This window comes from Rhinolophus ferrumequinum, chromosome 11 (assembly GCF_004115265.2).
Source record: "Rhinolophus ferrumequinum isolate MPI-CBG mRhiFer1 chromosome 11, mRhiFer1_v1.p, whole genome shotgun sequence".
NCBI classification, from domain to species: domain Eukaryota; kingdom Metazoa; phylum Chordata; class Mammalia; order Chiroptera; family Rhinolophidae; genus Rhinolophus; species Rhinolophus ferrumequinum.
In genome coordinates, this window is record NC_046294.1 from 23,700,862 (window position 1) to 23,722,644 (window position 21,783).

General features: G+C 56.3%; 1 protein-coding gene across 1 annotated transcript in view; it reads left to right on the forward strand.

Annotated features, from left to right (window-relative positions):
* Positions 1 to 21,783, forward strand: part of ABTB2 (ankyrin repeat and BTB domain containing 2) — a 170,769-nt gene extending 148,986 nt beyond the window's left edge. The window contains exons 4-17 of the mRNA XM_033120624.1: positions 2,766 to 2,918; positions 4,310 to 4,475; positions 7,295 to 7,384; positions 7,905 to 8,006; positions 9,962 to 10,058; positions 10,268 to 10,403; positions 12,369 to 12,598; positions 13,971 to 14,149; positions 14,561 to 14,666; positions 14,859 to 14,961; positions 15,474 to 15,564; positions 18,118 to 18,186; positions 18,818 to 18,931; positions 20,165 to 21,783. Coding sequence (XP_032976515.1) covers positions 2,766 to 2,918; positions 4,310 to 4,475; positions 7,295 to 7,384; positions 7,905 to 8,006; positions 9,962 to 10,058; positions 10,268 to 10,403; positions 12,369 to 12,598; positions 13,971 to 14,149; positions 14,561 to 14,666; positions 14,859 to 14,961; positions 15,474 to 15,564; positions 18,118 to 18,186; positions 18,818 to 18,931; positions 20,165 to 20,362 — 1,834 coding nt within the window. The 3' untranslated portion in view covers positions 20,363 to 21,783. The remainder of the gene's footprint in view (positions 1 to 2,765; positions 2,919 to 4,309; positions 4,476 to 7,294; positions 7,385 to 7,904; positions 8,007 to 9,961; positions 10,059 to 10,267; positions 10,404 to 12,368; positions 12,599 to 13,970; positions 14,150 to 14,560; positions 14,667 to 14,858; positions 14,962 to 15,473; positions 15,565 to 18,117; positions 18,187 to 18,817; positions 18,932 to 20,164) is intronic.

Below are 21,783 nucleotides of genomic sequence, written 5' to 3' on the forward strand. Positions count from 1 at the left end.
TTCCAGCTAAGACGGTAAAATAGAGGCCAAATGAGCCAATCCCCAGTATCTGCCCACTGAGGTTATCCATACGGAATTTTTTTCATGTGCCAAGTTGTAAGAGACACACAACAGAATAAATCACGGCACCATCTGATTAGACTTCATGATTTCCCAAGTTCCCTCTTGGATTTCCCCTAGTGCAGCCGGGAGATGCCACTTAGATCTTTAGTGGCTGCACTTGGAGCTTTGACTTGGCTGTTGGCCACGAGAGGGAAGAATGACTGGCAAATCCACAAACTATCTTTTTGTTTACACTTCATTTCCCAACGCTAGTGGTTTAGATAAAGCCTCCTCCTTGAATCTAAAGGACGGATATATAGAAGAGTGTCTCTGAGCTTGCCTTCTAGTGTTGTCATGTAAGAATGGTAAAATCCAGAAATATTTGGGGGGAATTCAAATGGGCACTTGTAATCAAGAAAGATCTTGTAAACAGAGGTAACTCACAAATGGATTGTTGGTCCTTTCTAGAACCTACATGGTTCCCCGTGGAGTCCTGGCTTCCCACTCTAATGTGTGAAAACTGTGCCCATTTTTTTTTTGCACCATTCTTTTTCTGGGCAGAAACAGGATTTGGTCCAGAACTGAAAACTTGGATACCTTAAGTTCCTGATGCTCAGCCATGCTATTAGTCATTCAGCAAATATTTATTGAGGACCATTGTGTCTAGGCCCTGTGCTAGGCGTATTTTAGAGATGAGGAAGGCACATCCCTGAGGTGAGATAGTCTGGTCAGGAAGACGAGACCCATTCACTGCTGGAAGAAAGAGTTCTAAGGGATCTTGGAGCAGGAAGAGATTCTTTGCTTTGGAAAGAAGGGATCTGGGAAGGTTTCTGGCATTAGAACTGAGCTTTGAAGGATAAATGGGATCTGGACTGGCAGAAGTAAGAGCCGGTTCATTGTCAGGAGGTGGGAATGGTTAGGGTGGGCTTGAGAACCATTAGTGCCTGGTGGTCTGGTGCGTCCTGGTGAAAGGACAGTGGGTTGGGGTGAGGCTCCGGGCATCCTTGAAGGCCAAGACTGGCCAGGCTCTCCCTCACCACACCACTTGGTACACTCAGGGCACGAGTTAAGTGACTCAGACCCAGATAGATTTTTCTGAAATGACAGAATCAGAACATCAAACTAACATCCAAATGAGCCACCGTCAAGATCCCATCTGATTATATTGTTTAAAAAATGAAAATATCCTTTGCCCTCAAGGACAGATGCTTTTAAAACTTTGAAGATGACCTAAGCTTTTGGAGACTTGAGATGTGTGATCTGAGGGCAGCCTCTAGTGATTCCCTGCAGCTGATTTACTTAGTAGCTGGGGAGGTCTTTTCCTGGTCACAGACCGTCTCTGCATATCTAGGGGAAAGAAGGCGGTCACAGTGGGGGCCTACGGCTCAAGGAGCCCAGTGTATCAGAGGGAGGGGTGTGTGTAGGGGGCCTGGCTGCCGGGCCCTGGCCTAGTTTAAAAAGAAGGATGTAGGGGTGGCAGGCATGAGGAGAGCGGGGAGCATATGCAGGAACGGGGTGGAGGGAGGGGGCGACTTGTGGGCTGTCATTGGAGAGAATAGCCACAGGAGCAGGGATCCAGTGCCGACTCATCCCAGGCAGGGAAGAGCTTCATCCACTCTGGGTAGAGCAGGCTGGGTGTCCATCAAGTCACAAGGCCAAAGACTGGCCACGGGGGCCCTCTGCAGCAGTGAGATCTGTGGGATGGTGGTCTTCCCAGGAGCTCTTCACCATGGGAGAGTGCCAGCACTAACAGAAAACCAGAGGCAACCTCCCCTCAATAGTAGGCAGACCCCGCCTCTCCAGCTGAAACAGAGATTGAGTAGGGTGGGGTGGAAAGGCCTGGGGAAAGGGGAAGGCAGGCCCCTGCGTGGCGGAGCCAATGTATTGCTCAGCCCCAGGGGGCGTTCGTCGCATTCCATGTGAATGGCGCCCTCTGATGACAAGATAATACCTTGCATAAGGTGCCTCCTGGAGTTTGGAATTTTGAAGCCCTGCTGAGTCTCTCTGCTTCCCTCTAGTGCCATACACTGTGGTGGAGGTGTCCTACTGTTACCCTGGCCCCCTTGACCTTTTTTCTCCTACAGGACTTGGAGCACCAAGCTGGGGCAACCCTGGCTTGCCACAGGAGGTAGTGTAGGGCCCACCTCAGCTCAGGCGCCCGTGGAGGAAGGAATGGCTGTCCACTGAGCACATATGGTGGGATACGCGTTGCCTCATTTAACCTCATGACAACCCCGAGAAGTAGGTCTTATCCTGTCTCCCAGATGAAGGAAACAGGCTCAGGGTGGTTGTGGTGATGTAGGAGCCCAGCTGCAATGGTGAAGCGGGGTTTGAAACCTGGGTCTGTTCGATTCTCCTTTGCACCCCACTATCCAGGAGGCAGTCTCTCCCCTCTGCAGACCCCATCTGAATTCTCTGGAAAGGGCAGGCGTCTCCTGCTCCACACGGTGGCAAACCCCTTCTTTCACTGGCTCCCTATGGCCCTCAGGTTCCTCTCCTGTCCCATGGCAGGAATTCCTTCTGACCCAGGACACAGTTCCTGTGGAGTGGGAGCAATTGGGGTTTCTGTGAGAAGAAGGATCGAGTCCCATCCACACCTCACAGCCTGAGGGTGACCAGTCTCTTTGGCCGTTGTCCTCTGAGAGTGCGTGCTGAGGGGTTCCCCTTCTGCCCTTCCAGGAACACCCCCCAGGGCCTGACCCTCTCTCTCTGCTGCCTCGCAGGCCCTTCATGTTGCTGCCACCGCTGATGGAGTGGATGCGCGTGGCCATCACCTACGCAGAGCACCGCCGCAGCCTCACCGTGGACAGCGGCGACATCCGGCAGGCGGCCCGGCTGCTGCTCCCGGGCCTGGACTGCGAGCCCCGGCAGCTCAAGTATGGAACCGGGGAGGCGCGAGGCGGGAGGGCCCCCAGCCCCCGTGCCCAGCCCCCGGCCAGCCCCTCTACGCCCTCCTTCTGGAGGTTGGGAGGGGTAGCAAGCAAGGGCTGCAGTGCATTCCAGCTGCTCTAAGGTGCTCGGTACATGCCGAGCCTGTTAGAACTAATCATTCTGGGCCTTGGCTGCTTTCTGGATGCATCTCCTGCAGCCACTGGTCTGGTGCACAGAGCAGACAGACACACCTTTGGATTTGGGCAGGAGAGCTCTCACAGTCTGACGCTCTGGCATATTCGGGGGAAAAGCAGCAGAAGTGGGTCCTCTCTTTCCTCCCTTCCTGTCATTGTGGCCATTTTCTTGAGCACTCTTAGATGCAGACACTGTGCTGATCCCTTCCTTTTAACGTGCATTAGCTTCGTCCTCATGACAACATGAGAAAAGAAAGGGCTATCGTGTCCATATTACAGATGGAAAAACTGAGGATCTGGGAGGAAGAGTAATTTGCCCACAGATACGCAGTTAGCAAAGTGGCCGTGCTCAGATTTGAACTCAGGTCCATATGGCCCCAAGCCTTGGCTCTTAATTTCCTTCCCCGTGTGCCTCTCTTGGATTAGATTGGTCTCCAGAAGGAGTTTCAAGAGGTTCCTTCTGGCTATCCTTGGCCTGTGAGAGCCTTGCATCTTTTTTATTTTTTTGACCTGCCCAGACTCCAGTTATGTATGGCCTCCTCTGCTTTCATGGAAAATGTCCAAACCTTATTCTGAGACCTAAACTTTCTATTCTTTAGCCTAACCAAGACTCCAGGCTGCAGCTGCCTCTGCGGAGCCTGTGGTGTGCCCTTGGTAGATGCAGGTTTTATCTGTGACTCTCCTTTGGTAGCACAGCTTGATTGCAGTGGGATTCTGGGCCGCTCTCCACCATCTCCTTAGTGCTTTGGGGGCCTCACCAGGAAGCGTTGAGAGGAGAGAATGTAGAGCCAAGAACTGGAACTTGGCCACAACCATCCTATAGGCCAAGTGCAGCCTTCTCCATGCAAAACCTATACAGCCAAGCTCTATGGCCCAAACCCAGACCCGGCACCCTCCTCGGGAAGTCCCCTGATAGATCTCTTTAGAGGGGACTTTGTCTCCTGGCAATTGACAGCTCCCAGGAGCTCAGAGCACTTCTTGAATATGTTCATAGAACAACAGAACCATGTGCTGTCCGTGTCACTGAGCACAACGCGGCCAGTCACTGCTGATCAGATAGTCATTCCCAGTCCCTCCTACCCACCCTGTCCTCACGCCACACGTCAGCCTAGCACAACTATCACGTCTTCCCAAGCGGCGGTGTCCTAGCAGAAAGCGTCCACCCACGGTCACGCTCATACATCGAGGCCTCTTCTGTGCAGGCCTGAATGCTGTTTCAGTTCCTTCCGGAGGCTGGATGCCCGAGCGGCTACTGAAAGATTCAACCAGGACCTCGGTTTCCGCATGCTCAACTGTGGGAGGACGGACCTCATCCACCAGGCCATCGAAGCCCTGGGCCCGGATGGCGTGAACACCATGGATGACCAGGTGCGTTCTGAGAGCCCTTCGGCATTCATGATGGCTAGACTTGGTGGCACAGTCCTTTCTGTCCCAAACCTGAGAGCTACTCAGCTTGTCCTCTAAGTGGTGGCCAGGCTCTGGAATCGTGCCCTGCCGTTTTCAGGTGGGGTGTCAGCTTGATGACCTCCCTAGCACCCTTTGGAAAACCTTTGTAATGGGGATTCTGCTTCCTCTCACTGGAAGGCTGGAGACCATCCCAGATGGTGCAGGGCTGGGAAAAGCCTGATGGCAAGCTATGGCTGATAATCACAGCACCTGGTATTAGAGTGTCTTGTGTGCCTACTACGCGCCAGGTGCACAGGTATCCTTGCCTTTGTGGAGTTAACATTCTTCTCGGGGAGACTGATCACAAGAAACGTAAACTTGTAAAATACAGAGTATGTTAGTGGGAAGTGCTAAGGAGTAAAATGAAGCCAGAAAAAGAAGTTTCGGAAGTGTTTACGATTTTAGATAGAATTTAACGTGAGTTTTTAGTTTGTTTTGTGCTTTTTGCCATGCATAGCTAACATTTATGTAGCACTTACTATGCGCTTGCACAGATTAACTCCTTTAATCTTGATAATAGCCCTACTATGTAAGTATTGTTATTATCCCCATTTTATTGATGAGGAAACTGAGATACAGAGAAGTTGACTTACCTAAGGTCACACAACAACGAAGGAGCAGAGCTGGGATTAGGAAAACTCATGCAATCCGACTCCATGCTCTCATCCACTAGGGAGTATCCCACTTGCGTATTTGACGCTGTCTTGTGAGCACTTGCAGTGAGGGCAATGGTGCTGCAGTTTGGAAGACCACACAGAGTATGGGGAAGGTACTGGGCAAACTAAGGATTAGGTAACGCTCTCAGACGAGGTGACAGCATGATGTAGGGCATGACGAAGCACCAGGTGAACCCCGAAGCCAGAGTGGACTTTGACCGGTGAGGCAGGAGGGGCCAGGGAAGGCTGCCTCCTGGGGGTCTGAGCCTGGCCTGAGGGAGGGAGGTTTGGGGTGAAGCAGAGAGGAGTGGGGCAGGCATTCCAGAGAAGGAAGATGATGGGAGCAAGCGTATGCAGGTGGGACTGTGAGAGCTCATGCTGGGACAGGAGACCACGAGGCAGGGGGTGCTGCGGTGGACAGTGGGGAGGTGACAAGCTGGATGTCACGTCTCCTAGAGGCGCCTCTGGGAACGCAGGTTCCAGGCCCTCGTGGGAGCTCTTGTCCTGGGGGAGTCTTCTTCCTCGTGAGGCCCAGGACCTGTACCTTCAGACACACCTGGGTTTTAGCTGCCACATCACAGCCGTGGTATCTTGGACAAGCTATTCTACTTCTCTGAGCCTCAGTTTCCTCACCTCCAACATGGAGGATAATAGCATCTGCCCCGTAGGGTTATTGTGAGACTTTGTCTCTGGTACATAGTGAATACTCAATAAACATTCATTCTGGTTTTTGTTAATAATACGATGAGGACAATGGTTATCCCTGAAATCTGTTCATCAGCCGCTTTTGATTTAGCCTCTTTATGTATCTGGAGCAGGGATGGGGCCAACACAAAAAAGTAGTTTCTCCTCACAAGCCTCCTAGCCTGGTTTAAACGCCAAATCATGTACAGATGTATGGAGGGGAAAAAAAAAAAGCGAGGCATGTGCAGAAGGGTTTGATAAAACAAAGCCAAATTTTCACTCTGTGGCAGTTGGCATTTCTCTGAATACTGGATCCTGTTTGTTCCCTCAGCCTTGGTATTTATAAAATGATCTGTGGGTAAACAGTGCCCTCACCCATGATTAATCTCAGGCCATTTCTTTATCTCTGGGCATGAGGCATGGATTTATGAGGTAAGGAGATCTTGTCTACACACAAATAACCTAATAAATAACATCGCGGGGCTGCAGACAAACGCTTGCCAGGATCCAGCTGTGGAATAACACTTTCCACTGCTGCCTTTACAATTACTGGCCCCAGAGAAAGATTCCCGGCCAGGAGGCAGCCCCATTAACCGTGCACCTACACTCCGGGAGGGAGGGGGCCTCAGCTTTCAGAAAAACTCTGAGCTGCTCAGTAGCACAACGTGTTACACTCAAACGCCTCTCCACCTTCCGTAAGACACACCTCCAAGGTCACAGCTCAGGGAGACCAGGGTTCCAGTCTGAGTTCTTGTGCTCGATGAGGCCTTGGGCAAGTTATCGCCCTGTCTGCTCCTCATCTGTGACGTGGATAATAGTAGAACCTCCTTAGGGACGTTAGTGTGATTAAATGCTAGAAGGCATATAATCACTTCACACGGTGATTTACTGTGAGCACAGGCCTGAGGTGGCTTAGGCCATGGCAGTGGAGTGTACTAGCCGTGATAGTGTCGTCTTATTTTAATTAGTTAGCTCAATCAAGATACGCTTACTCTGTACGAAGCACTTTATATATAATAACACACACTCTTTATAACAACCCTGTGAGACAGATACTGATGTTATTCCCATTCTAAAGATGAAGAAACGGAGGCACAGAGAGGTACAAGTCACTTGTACAAAGTGTACAGCTCCCCAGGGCACAGGTGGCTTTGCACTGAGTCTGGCTGCAGGGTCGGTCTGTGCTCTTCACCCCTCGGTGCCTTGCGGTGCTCATGGAGATGTCCCCTCCGCTTCCCTCAGGTGTCATGTGGGCCTAAGAGAGGCAGGCTGTTCCGACACAAGGGGCAGCATTGCTCAGGATGAACGGCAGGTCAAGCAGGAGACCTGGGGCAGAGGCCTGTGGAATGTGTGTTGTGCTCTGTTTCCAGACCGTTTAGCATCTGCCTTTGATTCACGTAGGGTATGACGCCGCTGATGTACGCCTGTGCTGCTGGGGACGAAGCGATGGTTCAGATGTTGATTGACGCTGGAGCAAACTTGGACATCCAGGTGTGTAAGCACCCAGGCGCCTAGCCGAGCCAGAGAACACCCAAGGGCTCTATCAGCCATTTCGGGCGCCGTGTTTTGTACAACGGGGTCGGTGTGTCTCAGAGGACTGGAAACACGAGATGCGTGGAGATCACAGTTAGCAAAGATGTGGGTTTTCTGAGAGGGCTCAGCTGAGGGGGCAGTGTGATTCTGGTACTGCAGCACCTTTTACCATTTACCAACCTAATCCCTAGCCATGCCTCCCATCTCCAAATGCTTCTGGCTCTGCCTCCCTCTGAGGCATTACGTGCCCCCTCGCTGCCATTCTGCCCAGGGCAGACATCACTAATTGAACATCCCTTTGAGCCTTGTCCACCTGGTGCTCCAGGCAGACATTATCAACCAAGTGTGGAAAGCACCTGAGTTGACTCCTAGTCACCATCCCTGCAGGGAACCCCCTGAGCTCAGATGCTTGTGTCACCTGCCCGGGAATGTCACTCATCCAAGAAACACTGATCATTTGTGGTATTAATTGTTCCAGGTTCCAAGCAATAATCCCAGGCACCCCTCCATTCACCCTGACAGCCGGCATTGGACTTCGCTGACATTTGCTGTGCTTCACGGACACATCTCTGTGGTGCAGGTGAGCTCTTGCCAGGTGTGCAGTGTGCCTGCCCTCAGCTTGCCTGGTAGGCTGGGCCTCAAGCATAGCCCCAGCCTCGCCTGGATGAGCAGCTGCCTGGAATCTGAGGTACCAGAAACACTGCTTAAGTGCTCACCTGGTCAGCAGGGCAGAGACCCACGTGGTTTGTCTCAAGGAGAGGGCTTCGGGCTTCGGTGTGAGGATATATTGGGATTGTAGGGAACAGGACCCAGGTCCAAGCGGTGCCAGGCCTGCTCATCTTCTTCGTCTCTCTCGGAGAGTCGCAGGGCACGCTGGAATCTGTGCGTGTGTGCTCGTGCGCAGTTTTCTCTCCTCCAGCCGTCTTTCCAATCCTTAGCTTTTTCTACTCCTTCACGAGCTCCCACAGAGCAGGCCCTGTATCACGGTGTCCTTCCAATTCTGCCGCTCCCCGTTAACAGGCATAATGTACCACTTTCCCAGTTCCTGAGGGAGGACTCAGATTGGCACAGCTCACCTGTTGAGCCAAGCCATATTGTTGCTCACCTTGGCCCAGGTAGCTGTGACTGGTGTGAGGGTGGGATTTAGGCCTAGAAGTGGAAGCTGTGGGCAGAGCAGCCACCAGCCCCAGCCGGGGCACTGGCCATACTGCCACTCAGCTCCCAGACTCCTTTGCTCCTCGGGCCACTGGGGTCTACAGGATGTGGCACCTCTCCCCAGGAGTTCCTCTGATACCCTCGGTGTCTGCTAGACTGTGAGTCCTCTGAGGGCAGGGGTCATATCCGGCTTATTTGTTGTCATCACAGCCCTGGCCTGTGGTAGGGACTCGGTAAATGATGGTTACAAGGCTGGCTGCCACATCCTGCCTTCTTTGGGTTACTGCCCTCCTAGGATCTGAGCAAAGTTCCAGCCTAGCCCAGACTGGTCTGCAGGGCTGTGCCCCAGACTTGCCTGGACTGGTGCCCAGTTTCGTCCCGATGGGCAGTCTTCCACCCCCTCTGCCTTGGCGCACGGGCTCAGGCGGTGGTGCCGTGACTAGTTTCTGACTGACAACAGCCAGCATCCCCTGCTCTCCACACACTGGAGTGGAGGCTGAGAGGTCAGCCTGGATCCCTCACACCTGGTCTCCAGGTGAGAGGCAGGAGGGGTTTCCCTGAGACTGCCAAGTACAGCCTCTGAGGAGGGTTTGGTCTCCAGAAACCTGGGAACGGTGGAAGGTGGCTCCCTCCAAAGCAGACGGTCAGGAAAGGTGAGATGAAGCCGAAAGTCACCTGGCCGAGTGGTGCAGGCACCACCCCTGCCCCAAGGCACAGCCAGCCTGTCTCAGCTGGAACTGCGTGGTATCTGTTAACCCTGCCCCATGTGTCCCCTGACAAAGCCTGCCCTTGCCAGAATAGGGAGAGGCCACCTGGTGTCCTACACAGCAAAGTTGTGCTACAGTCCCCCTCACACGCTTCCCAGACTGGGGCAGCTCACGGAACCTCTGAGAGAACCCTAAACGCCACTAGTTAGTGAACCCCTCCGGAGAGTTGAGCACCATTTCACTTAATCCCCAACAATGCTGCAAATGCTCTCCCCATTTTCCAGATGAGGGAGACTGAGGCTTGGAGAGTTAGGGTGCCTCCCCCACCACTTCTGCTGCCTCCCAGAGCCTCAGTTTCCCCCAGTGAACTGGAGGGTGATGCTATTCTGCTCATCTGCAAGAGTTCTTAGGAAGGTTACTGCAGACACAGCTCAGAGGTCCCCATAGCTTAGGGGCTTGGGCCAAGGCCACGAGAGTGGAAGTGAAGATTCTAGAAACTTGGAACTGTGAGGGTAACCTGGATTTCTGAAGTTCTGGTTCCTTGGCTGCCTGGATGTGGCGAGTCTTGGCCACATGTCCGGAGGGAATGAAAGGTCCGTCCCCCAAAGCCTCTGGATACACACACTCCAGACACTTCTGCCGTTCTTAAGTGTCCTCCTCTGTGCCCTGACAGTTACTGCTGGACGCCGGGGCCCATGTGGAGGGCTCAGCAGTGAATGGCGGTGAGGACAGCTACGCAGAGACGCCCCTGCAGCTTGCCTCCGCGGCTGGTAGGTGCCATGCTGCCCTGCCCAGCACGAGGCCCCCACTGCTCTACTCGTCACCCACCCTGGCTGGGCCAGTAGCTAGACATTTGGCCTTGAAAGCCCTCCTTCTGGGCCCCTGGGGACCCCCGTCACCCTACCCGTCAGTCTGTGCTGAGCGCGACACCCACGCAGGTCTCAGCAGAGGGAGCAGCCTCAATCGCCTTGTCTTTTAGGGAACTACGAGCTGGTCAGCTTGTTGCTGAGCCGAGGCGCTGACCCTCTCCTCAGCATGCTCGAAGCCAACGGCATGGCGTCCTCCCTCCATGAGGACATGAACTGCTTCAGCCACTCTGCTGCCCATGGCCACAGGTACCCAGCTGGGGTTCCTGCCCGCTGTGACGTGGGGGCACCAAACAGGTCTCAGGAGCCTGGATTCCCCAATGGGGAGCAGAAAAGCTTCACCTGGAGATCTTTCCAGACATGGGGGAGATGGGGGTGGCTATGCGTGAGCCAGCCAGAAAGGAGATCCAGGTCCCAACCAGCATGGGACCCCCAAAGTTGGAGGCCCGAAGACACTGGGTAGCGAGCGGGTCACGTAGAGAGCCCCCCCCGCTGATTCCGGGCAGACCAGGGCCTGGAGCCTGGGACTCCTGCCTCTCAGGGCAGGCCCTCCATTTCCCTAAAGCCTCTGCCCTGCAACCGCCCCAGGCCTGCCTCAGGGCCACGTCCATTCCATGCCCGATGGTGGTTCTGTGGTGCGGGAGCGGCTCCAGGTGCTTCCACACAGCATATGGCTCAGCCCTGAAGAGGCTCCAGGCGGCTCCGCGGGAAATCCCATCACGCTCCAGGAGCAGATGGTGGGCCTTGCTTTGTGGGGGCCCAGCCTACCCAGGGGTGTGACGGGCCAACAGCAGGCTGAGACCAGAGCCACTAGGCAGCTTGGAGAGCAGAGAGACAGACAGGAGGTTATTAGAAGGCAGAGAAAGGCAGGCGGACACCTACTTCCCATTCCGAACACTGCTCACAGCCAGACTGGGCCCTTGCTGTGGTCCCCTCCCCAGAATGCTTTTCCTCCACACCTGCTGCTGACCTGGGCCCCCACACGCACCCACCTAAACCAACCTGGCCCTCAGCTACCATCTTGCACATCACCCAACCCAGCACTGCCCAGCACCCTGTATTCCCCCACCCCCATGTCTTCCTCACCCTTCACGGAAATTGCCTGTCTGCTCACCTGCTCCTCGCTCTGTGTGACACGGAATTCCTGGGACAGGCACGGTGGCTAGCTTACCTTTACACACAGGTGCCCAGCACACACTAGGTGCCTTGTACTCACTGAGCTAAGCGACAGCTGGCCCAGCCCTTGGGGATGACCCTGGTCCTTCAGGGGTCTCTGGGCCATGGGCTGGCTGCCTGGCACAGCCTGGCACAGCCATCAGGGAATGGAGAGGGGAGTATGAAGGGACAGGCAGGGCGGCTGGGAGGAGGTTCAGCCTCCAGGTGACCTGTGGACCTGCCTCTGCTGCAGTTATTGTGTCCCAAGCCACAGGATGTGACCGAACGAGCCCAAGGCTTCAAGCTAGATGTCCTGGGCCTGCACTCCTGCCAAGCGTGACCTTAAGCAAGATGTACTCATCACCTATAACTGGGGATGTTCATGAGATCAGAGTCAGGTGCAACAGTACATGGGAACAGGCTCTGTAAGGCCTAAATGCTGCACACGCGTACATATGAATGGATTCTATTAGGTTGGTGCAAAAGTAACTGCAGTTTTTGCAGTTATTTTTAACCTTTTAAACCGCAGTTACTTTTGCACCAACCTAATGTGTAACATTCATCTTCACTTATTAATGGAAGGGAGTGAGTCTAAAACATGGGCTGTGTTTCGGACACTTGTGCACATGTACAGCTGGCTGCTGTTTCAGAGCACTGCTGTGTATCAGGCTCTGTTGGATGCTGTCACAGTGGCCCATTAACCCCGGGAGAGGGTGATCTGATGCCGTGTTCTACAGACAACAAGCAGTCAGGGCTCAGAAAGATGCAGCAGCCTATTTGAGCTCACACAGCCGGGACGGCAGAGCCTCCTTGGCCCAGAGCCCAAGACTTCTCGGCAGTACAGATGGCAGGAGGGAGGGGTCTCCAGCACCTCCCTGCCTCACCCAGGTGTCTGGACCCCTGGCCCAGCCTGCCAGGGAGGGGAAGACCATGAGCCCTCTGTGCTGCAGACGTCCCAGCGCAGGCCATCTGGGCCACGGGGTGCTGGGAGGCAGCTCGGTGGGTCCCGGCCACTGTGGGGACCTCAGGCACCGCCGTCCTTTGTCCCTTGGCCCACAGGAATGTCCTGAGGAAGCTCCTGACGCAGCCACAACAGGCCAAGGCAGACGTGCTGTCTCTGGAGGAGATCCTGGCCGAGGGCGTGGAGGAAAGCGATGCATCCAGCCAGGGCAGCGGCAGTGAGGGGCCCGTGCGGCTGAGCCGGACCCGCACGAAGGCTCTGCAGGAGGCCATGTACTACAGCGCAGAGCACGGCTACGTGGACATCACCATGGAGCTGAGGGCGCTGGGTGAGGCCCGGGGCGTGCACGTGCAGGCACCCATTCTGCTGCTCTCCGCAGCCAGGGAGGGCCGGGGCGCGCAGGGCAGACCGGCCACAAGGCCGCTGAGCACAGGGCAGGGCTCAGCCTACCCAGGCCTACACGGGTGGCCAGGACAGGAGGCAGGTGCCCGGAGCCCCGGGCATCCTCAGTGGTACCCATCCCGAGGCCATCCCCCCAACCCTCGCCCTCAGACCCTGCACGCTCCCTGTTGGAGTGTTGCTGCCCCTACCCTGGTCACGGCCCTGGAAAGTGTATCACTCAGAGTCCTTAGCACTGAGAGTCATTTCCGGTCCCTTGGCCAACCTCTTTCACTCTTTGGGTCTGCAAGTCCGTAGACTTCTCTCCTCCAGGGAGGCTGGTCAGACAGACAGACCTGGTGAGATTGCAGCCGTGCCACGTTCGCTGGCACTGGGGATCGTCACCTAAGGATGTGATGTCATCATGTGCAGCACAGGCCCGGTGTCGGCTCACCGAGAGCGTGCAGGGCACGATGGCAGCGTTGTCACCGTCATGGGGACACCACACACATGCCCAGCACAAGGCCGAGGGAGCGGTCCACACGGCCCTCTCGCAGCCAGCCAGCCTCAGTGTTCTTCCCTGGAGGATGGGCTATCACTCTCACCTACAGTCAGCAAACTACGGATGCTGACCCCACCGGCGTAGTGTCCCAGGGGTCACAGTGGGCGGGGCTGGGGGATGAGACTATCTAATCACCAGGAACACTGCTGGGTTTGTCATGACCTTCACAAAGCTGTTTTCTTCTGTGGCCCCATGACACTCCCGGGAGCTGGTAAACAGCAATTATGTCCCACTGGGTGTGACCTGTGACCCGGGCGCTAGTAAAAGCCTGTGATAAGACAGGGTCTGTCTCAGGCTGCTAGACGGGGTGGGGCCTATGTCCTGCATGTTTTCTGGGCTTCTGCGTCCACCTGGCCACACTTATAATTAGTGAATCTTCCCCAGCAAGTAAGTCCAGGGCCCAACAAGCAATGGGGCCACTGTGGCCCCAGACTGAGCTGTAGATTTTCAGAGCCGGGCTCCCTGGACTTGGGCTAGAGCCACTTCTCCACCTCATCTGATGAGGACCTGGAATCCCCTGGCCCCTCAGGGAGGCCTGTCAGGGAAAATGAACGCTTTCCTTATGTGGCTACCCTGAGAGAATGTTCCGCACACAGGAATGGAGTACGGGGAAGGGAGGGGTACTTTCGGCGCTGCAGACATCGGGCTCACCCCAAGAGCCTGCCACAAGGATGGGTTGCCACGGGGTGGGCTCGGGGGTCTGTGTGGGGAGTGCTCTGCCGAGGGGAATAACTGCTGGCCCGTCCCCTGCCTGGCCCAGGTGTCCCCTGGAAGCTGCACGTCTGGATCGAGTCCCTGAGGACCTCCTTCTCCCAGTCCCGGTACTCGGTAGTGCAGAGCCTCCTGCGGGACTTCGGCTCCATCAAGGAGGAGGAGTACAACGAGGAGCTGGTGACCGAGGGCTTACAGCTCATGTTCGACATCCTCAAGACCAGCAAGGTGAGTGTCCCCAGGCAGTCCCCACCCCAAGCTCCAAACTCGCGTCCCAGAGCCCACTGACCTGCCCCCGACCACAGGACAGACGCAGACTGACACACAGGCAGGCAGACACGGGAACTCCCCACACACAGGTGAACGCCCACCCCACACCGCCTTGCACTGCCTGGCCGCAGAGGGCAGAGGCCGTGGATTTGTCAGGGCTGGGGCCTGGCCAAAAGGCCATTTAGGGAATCAGTGATGAAGGAACAGGCATCTCTTGCCAAGCCAGATCCAGGAGGAACAAGAAACAGCGGCTGCTCTAATCCTGCCCTGGACTATTGAAATCAGCCTGACGTGTCTTCAGCTGTAAACAGACAGCCACAGCAGGCGGCGGACGAGCTAACAGGCCCTCTCTCTGCCTCTCCCCCACAGAACGACTCTGTCATCCAGCTGCTGGCTGCCATCTTCACCCACTGCTATGGCAGCAGCCCCGTCCCCAGCATCCCAGAGATTCGGAAGACCCTGCCGGCCAGACTAGGTAAAGGCCTGCCCCTGCCCACCGAGCCACACAAACGTTATAGATCTCCCTCTCATCTTTGTCCTCCGCTCCCACTTGCAGGGGCCAAGGCCCTGGCCTCAGTTTCTCTTCTTCACCTTTGTACCCCAGCCCCACACCCCCCGCGGTGGGCCCCTCAGTCATTTCCCTTCTCTCTCCCCGCTTTTGGCACAGATCCTCACTTTTTGAACAACAAGGAGATGTCGGATGTGACCTTCCTCGTGGAAGGAAAGCTGTTTTATGCACATAAAGTCCTGCTGGTTACAGCGTCTAACAGGTAGGCAGCCTCGGATAACAGTGCCAGCCCCCAGAGGGCAGACGAGAGGTGACAGACGTGCTGGAGAAGCCTTGGGCTGGGGCTCCCCCTGCAGTCTCTGCCCCAAGGGGGGAACACATAGCAAGAGCCTCCCTTCTTCCCCACCCCCCACCGCAGGGGCACGAGGCAGAGTGATAGTAGGGATGGGACCCACAGTTCTCCAAGAGAGCACTGAGGTTAGATTCTTTCTGGTCAAATTATTGCCTTTGATTATTAGAACATATAAATATTCTGGAATGAAGAGTCAATTTTCTGGCTCCAGGTGTCAAGGTCATTCATATGGGGGCAGCAGGGACAGAAGGGGTCCTGGCCTAGCTGTCAGCCCAAGGTGATGTAAAATGTCACTCACTGAGAATTATCTGGGGAGCGTGGCAGTAATTTTTAAAGTGCTCCGTCTCGCAGTGAGTGATGGGTGGTGCCGTCGCCACACAGTGATGGAGTAAGACCTGCCTTGTTTCACCTCCTTGCTCCAGGTTCAAGACGCTGATGACCAATAAATCAGAGCAAGATGGAGATAACAGCAAAACCATTGAGATCAGTGATATGAAGTACCACATTTTTCAGGTGTGTGGGTCTCGTTTTGGGGGGGAATGCCTCCTTCCCCAGTAGCCCCACCCTGGCTTTGTCCATCTGGGATGTGGGGGGCAGTTGTGATCCGAGCATCCAGGTTTTCCCAGGCAAAATCCCACTCCATTGTGGGGTTGTAGCTTCAGAGCCCGTCCCACAGGTCTGGTGCTTTAACCACTGGATGAGGCATTGCACACAGCGAAAGACATGTAAGGACAGGCACACGCCTCACACGCGTGAGTCCTCGTTCTTCAGGACTCCCTGCAGCAGACATTGCTGAGCGTCTGCTGGAAATGCAGACCCTCAGGCTCCACAGGCCGTACCCCAGACTTCCTGCACCTTCACGACACCCCAGGTGGGGGCTGTGCACACAGGGTTTGAGAAGCACTGGTGTTGGTGCATCACTCCTGCCAAGTATCAGACCCCAGCCACGTTGGCCAAGCAGAAAAAACCATGATCCCATCCTGGTTGTGGAAGACCAAGGGCAGGTCTTTTGATCTCTGAGCTTTGGAGAACATCAGAGGTTGCATAATGGAAACTACAGGCTGGCCGCCAGGCGTGGCAGGCGAGGGCTGGAGGAGGAGACAGGCGGGGATCTCAGCCGAGCCCCAGCCGACAGCTCCTTCCTGGGAAGTGGCAACGACAGGTCTCTAGGCTCCGGGGGCTCTGGGATGCAGGGGTGACCCTTAGGGGCTGAGACAGGTTAAGAAGCAACTTGTGTGTGGGTCCAGGATCTGGCCCTGCACAGGACAGGCTTGTGACCTAATGGGAGCGATCGCACAGTCTCCCGGAAGCCACCACCTCAGTCTCTCTCTCATATTCCCTTTAGTCATTGATTTAGCATTTGGTCATTTATGGGTGCTGTGGAGACGGCAGCAAACAGGACAGAGAGCCTGTCCTCCAGGAGCGGGGTTGTGGAATAGGGTGATGGGTGTGATGCGGAAGCACTGGGGCCGCCGCTGACCGCGTCTAGGGCCTTTGCGACAACAGCCCCACCAGCCCCACAAGGCAGATGCCCCCCGTCCTCCCTGGGGAGTGCCAGCCTGTGAACAATTCATCCACCTCTGCCTGCCAGGCACCCAGCTCCCTCAGCGAGGCTCCCAGGGAGCAACCCCTATGCATTCAGGTGGCCTCAGGGCACCAGATGGCTGGGCCTGGCCACAACCAGCTCTCCAAGTGCAGCAGGAGGCCCCTCCAGACCAGGAAGGGGAGCTTCAGGCTGCAGCCTGTCCCCCAGCCCTCCTAGCCGAGGGGCTGCCCTGAGGCCATCCCTTAGCAAAGAATCCTGGGACATCCCACCTGCTCCATTCCCAGCCCTGGGCCAGGGGTTTTGCCCTCGTAGTTCACAGAAGTCCTGCTGGTGCTGTGCTGAGCCCCAACTCGGTGCCCAGCCTGATGGGGGGATGGAGGAGGAACCCAGGCGTGGGCCCACCACATGGAGACACATGTATGTATAGTAAGGTCCTATGGCGACAGGAGCTCCAGCAGGGGCTGCAGAAAGCCCATGGCAGCCTGCTCCTCTGTGGGGAGGCCTGACCTCTCCCGGGACTGGCTTCGGCCGATGAGCCTGGCAAGGCCACCTCCCTGCTCCTCTCCCGAGTCTGGACCTTCCCCTAGACCCTCTGGGGCCTCTTCCAGCCTGGGGACCCCGTCCTAACAGCCTGACTGTGCCAGCTGGAGCTGTGTTTACTTACACACTTGCCAGTTCCTTGCTGGGGCTGTTTCTTCAGCCAACCAGGGAGACACATTTTTTTTTTTTTCCAACTGGGAACCTCCCCAGGCTCCAGTGTGATGGCAGAGTTTGTAACTCAGACCTCAGCAGAACTGAATGTAGTCCCCCCCCCCCGCCCCCCAATCCTGGGCTGCCTCCTTTGATGTCCTAGGACCCTCTGATCCTGACAGACCCAGACGGGGCTGGGCCAGTCAGCCACGTGGCCTCTGGCCCACACCTTGGGGGCTCTGTGCTTTCCTTCCAAGGGAGCAAATCCAGGAGGGAGTCACGATGTGGCTCTCGCCTCCACCTGGAGTCCTAGCACAGAGGAGAAAGCTGAGGCTGGCTTCTGAGGGGGGCCGGGGAGACTGCCGTCCCCTCAGAGCCCCACCTCCCAGCCCAAGATTTAGGATTTCAGTAAAAGGAGGAATGAGCAGTGTGGTTGGGGCCTGGTGTGCTGGCACGGCTCTGGGGAGGGAGTCAGGGGACTTGAGCCATGGCGGCTTCCCTCCGTGGGCCTCAGTTTCCCTCGCCGTGAATAGAATCTTCCCTCCTGGGCTCGCGCTGTCATGAGGGTGAAGAGAAACCACTCCACGGAAGCTGCTCACACACATAGGAAGTCAGGCGAGAGGATCTTGGGGCTGACTCTAGAGGCTGCGTCCCAAGGAAAACACACACATTTGAGTCTCAGTCTGAGTGCAAGTTGGAGGGGGCTGCCAACGAGGGCCAGAGGGCATGGCTGGGGCGCATCGGGGGGCAGCTGGAATGGCACTCGGGGCCCGGTGAGGACGCGGGCACTGCGCGACGTCCGTCATCACACGGGTCCTCTTGCCCCGCAGATGATGATGCAGTACCTGTACCACGGAGGCACGGAATCCATGGACATCCCCACGGCCGACGTCCTGGAGGTGAGCCTCTGGGGCCCGCTGCTCCCGTCCCGTCTCCCATGCTCTCCAGGCCTGGCTCTCTCCAGCCTGAGACATCTGCCAGGTCTCAACCTCCCTCTTCGCATTTGGAGAGATGAGGAGGGAAAGAAGCTGGCCTGTGCGAGGACCTCCTGGTTCCCTGATGGCCCTTTCTCTGTGTGACAGGAAGGGCTGTTCTGAGACTGGGGAAGTGGGCACCCACTGAGCCTGATCTGGGCCACACCAGGGGTTAGAAAGGGACCCCAGTGGGGACAGTAGGCCCAGGGGTATCAGAAGGCAGCTGGGCCTCCACTCAGCTTCTCACAGCTTAGAAAACGGAACCGCTACTGGGCTGTGTAGACGAAGCACGTAGCTTCTAGTTGAAGACCTCCTGAGGTCAGAAATCCCAGCGAGCATCTGTTACCTGTCCTGTGGCTCCTGTGTGTCCAGCAAATACCTAGCTGACCTAGAGCAGGAATAAATCAAGGCTCTCGGACTCGACCTGCTGAAGTGGGCAGGGCCCCGAGGGCTGGGAGGAAGCGGGGCACACAGCACAGAGCCGCTTCCTGTTCTGCGGTGCCCGGGCCGCAGGCCTGGCCCTGCACACCCAAGGCCGCCTCTGCCTCCCCACCAGCTGCTGTCGGCTGCCAGCCTGTTCCAGCTGGACGCCCTGCAGAGGCACTGCGAGATCCTGTGCTCCCAGACCCTCAGCGTGGAGAGTGCCGTGAACACCTACAAGTATGCCAAGGTGAGCACCCCAGCACCAGCCAGCCGCACCCCAACGCGTACTCTGCTCTGCCCAGGCTGGGCAGTGTTGAAAGGCAGTGTAGGGAGCTGAGGGAAGGTCAGTAACGCCTGCTGTAGGCTGGGGTCACCACCGCCCAGTAGGGCAGCACACAGCTTGGGAGGTGAGCTTTACAGCCAGGGAGAGCCCAGCTTCCACTTCCAGCTGTGCCACCAGGCTGTGGGCCCTGGGGCAAATGGCTGAGCCTCTGAGTCAAATCCACTCCACAGGTTCTTACTTGATTTTCTCCTCAACCTGTCCTCTTTCGTCTTCCCCATCTCGGTAAATGGTCTGGTCATCCGCTCAGCTGCTCAGATTCAAAACTTAGGAGTTATACTTGATTTTACAAAACTCCTCTCTGTCCATTCTCCAAAGGTTTTCCACTGCTTGCAGACTAAATAAAATCCAACTGCTTAGCGTGCTTTACAAGGGCCCTAGGAAGCTGCCCACATCTCCCCTTCCGATGCCCCCTCCCTTCACCCGGCTACGCAGCCTGTGTCTTTCTCAGCCTGTTCCTACTCCAGAGCTCGCATGAGAACCAGCCCTTCTCCTGGGAAAGCTCCTTCCCGAGCTCCTCACCAGACCAGCCGATCCCGCAGGCCTCCCACAAGTCACCTGCCCCTTTCCTTGCAGCCCTGACCACTGTCCGTGGTTACCTTGCTTGTTTGGTTCCTTGGCGTCTCTCTCCCCTAAGCTAGAACGTCAGCTCTAGGAGAACACTGCAGCGACTTTGACCTTGGAAGCTGGCGCCCATACCTGGCCCAGTGTGGGCACTCTGTATCTGTACCTGTGGAGTTACAGTAGTTATGGAGCACCTACCACGTGAACACTCACATGCTGGGTGCTGGACACCGGTGGTGGACAGCCCCTGTCCCTGCCCTTAGCAAGGGCGTTTCTGATCCAATGGGGGTGACTGCCATTCAACACGCCACCCCCCGTGGGTCACAGGCAAAGACAACAATGGGGCCGAGAATAAGACTTCAGTGACGTGCCTGGTGGCACAGCTGGGATTTGAACCTACGTCAGTCCAACCTGACTGAGGTGCTTAGGGAAGGAATTCAGACAAGGGGGAGGTGGCCTCAAGCTGCAGACGGCATGCCTCCCCCAGGCCGAGCTTCAGTGGGACCTTGCCCCATGGGTAAGAGCTTGGGGGTGCTGTGCTAGGCTGTGGTCTCACCCCTCTCCCTGCCGCCACAGATCCACAACGCCCCAGAACTGGCCCTGTTCTGTGAGGGCTTCTTCCTCAAGCACATGAAGGCCCTGCTCGAGCAAGACTCCTTCCGGCAGCTGATCTACGGCCGCAGCAGCAAGGTGCAGGGCCTGGACCCGCTGCAGGACCTGCAGAGCACGCTGGCCGAGCGCATGCACTCTGTCTACATCACCTCCCGCGTGTGAGGCAGGCGGGCGACCGCGGGAGTGGGAAAGGCTGGGAGCAGGTGCTGCTGGGGTGGCCTGGCCCAGCGCGTAGCCAGGGCTCACTGGGCGGTTTCCCTCTCCTTCCCCGGACATCTCGGTGTCGCTCTGTCCTTGGGCCGGCAGAGGTACCCTGCGCCCCGTCACTGGGCAGCCCCACCCTCAACCCCTTAGCCCCAGGGCTATTTGCTCGCAGTAGTGGGCAAAGGGCAGCTGTGGCCAAAAGATGCCCCACCCCCCCAGTACCATTTGCACCTTGAGGGCTGCCGTGCACTCACCTGTGTCTGCCCCTTCTCCCTCCTGGAGGTCAGCAGCTCACCCTGCTTCACCTCTGCTCCAAACCGCTTCTGACGGTGCCCTCCAAGCTCTAACCACCCCACTCCCCCGGCCTCAGGAAGCTCAGACTGTCCCAACGGGGGCTTGGGGAGCGTCCTTATGAATGTATATTCTGGGCACCTGGCCATCTCATTCAAAGCTGGTCTTTTTCCTCAGTGTCTTGTTGGAAAGGCCACCCACTTATTCCTCAAGGCCGTGCCTCTGAAAGGCTTGACGCTGGCCTGTAGGGGGCCTGGGGCGCCCTGCACAGAGGACCACTTTGAGTCCCATTTTCTTGGTGTCTGGACCTTACAGGGGCCTCCTTTGGGGACCGTCCACCTGCTTTGTTAGTGGTAGAAGGCAGTTCCCCAGCTGATGCCTTCGGAGCGTTCAGGCTGAGCCACAGGTGGCAGGAGGTGTGTGGAGTCCATGGAGGAGCCTGGTAACCTCAGCTTTTGTTGTTGCTGCTGGTTTTAGGGGCCACTGTAAAGGGGTCAAGTCTGAAACCCCAGGCCTCTGTGGGGTCAGGACACAGAGCCCTAAATGTCCCCTCGGGTCTAATTTCTCAAGTGAAAGAGTCCTTTCATTTGGACTGGGGAGTACACACTTCTCACTGGGAACAGAGGGTCTTAGGGAACTAAGGGATGGGGCACGGTGGCAGGGGAGGGCGGGGAGGGACCTTCTGCTGCTTCCCTTCTCCTACTTGCCCTGACGTCTGCGGGCTCTCGTGCAGTGGACACACAGCACCAGGCCTGGACCTTGTCGTATTTATGGACCAGACACTGGGGGTGCATTCTAGACAGCTTGCTCTGGGTGTAGCCTTCTTCAGCTGTCTGGCCGCACCTTAGAAACTATTTATTCACCAAATGCCCCGGGCATTTCAGGCAGTGTCACATCAGTCACCTTGAAAAGCCCCCAGGGACTTGCAATCCTGGAAAATATTTTCGACTAGCTGCTTGACCTGGATGTACAAAGAAATAGGTGTTATTTTATTGCTGTAATATTGTATGATACTGTAACTATACATTAATGTCGTCACATTGTAAATGTACTATGGTTTTAATAACAATAAACACTTGTTAACAGTC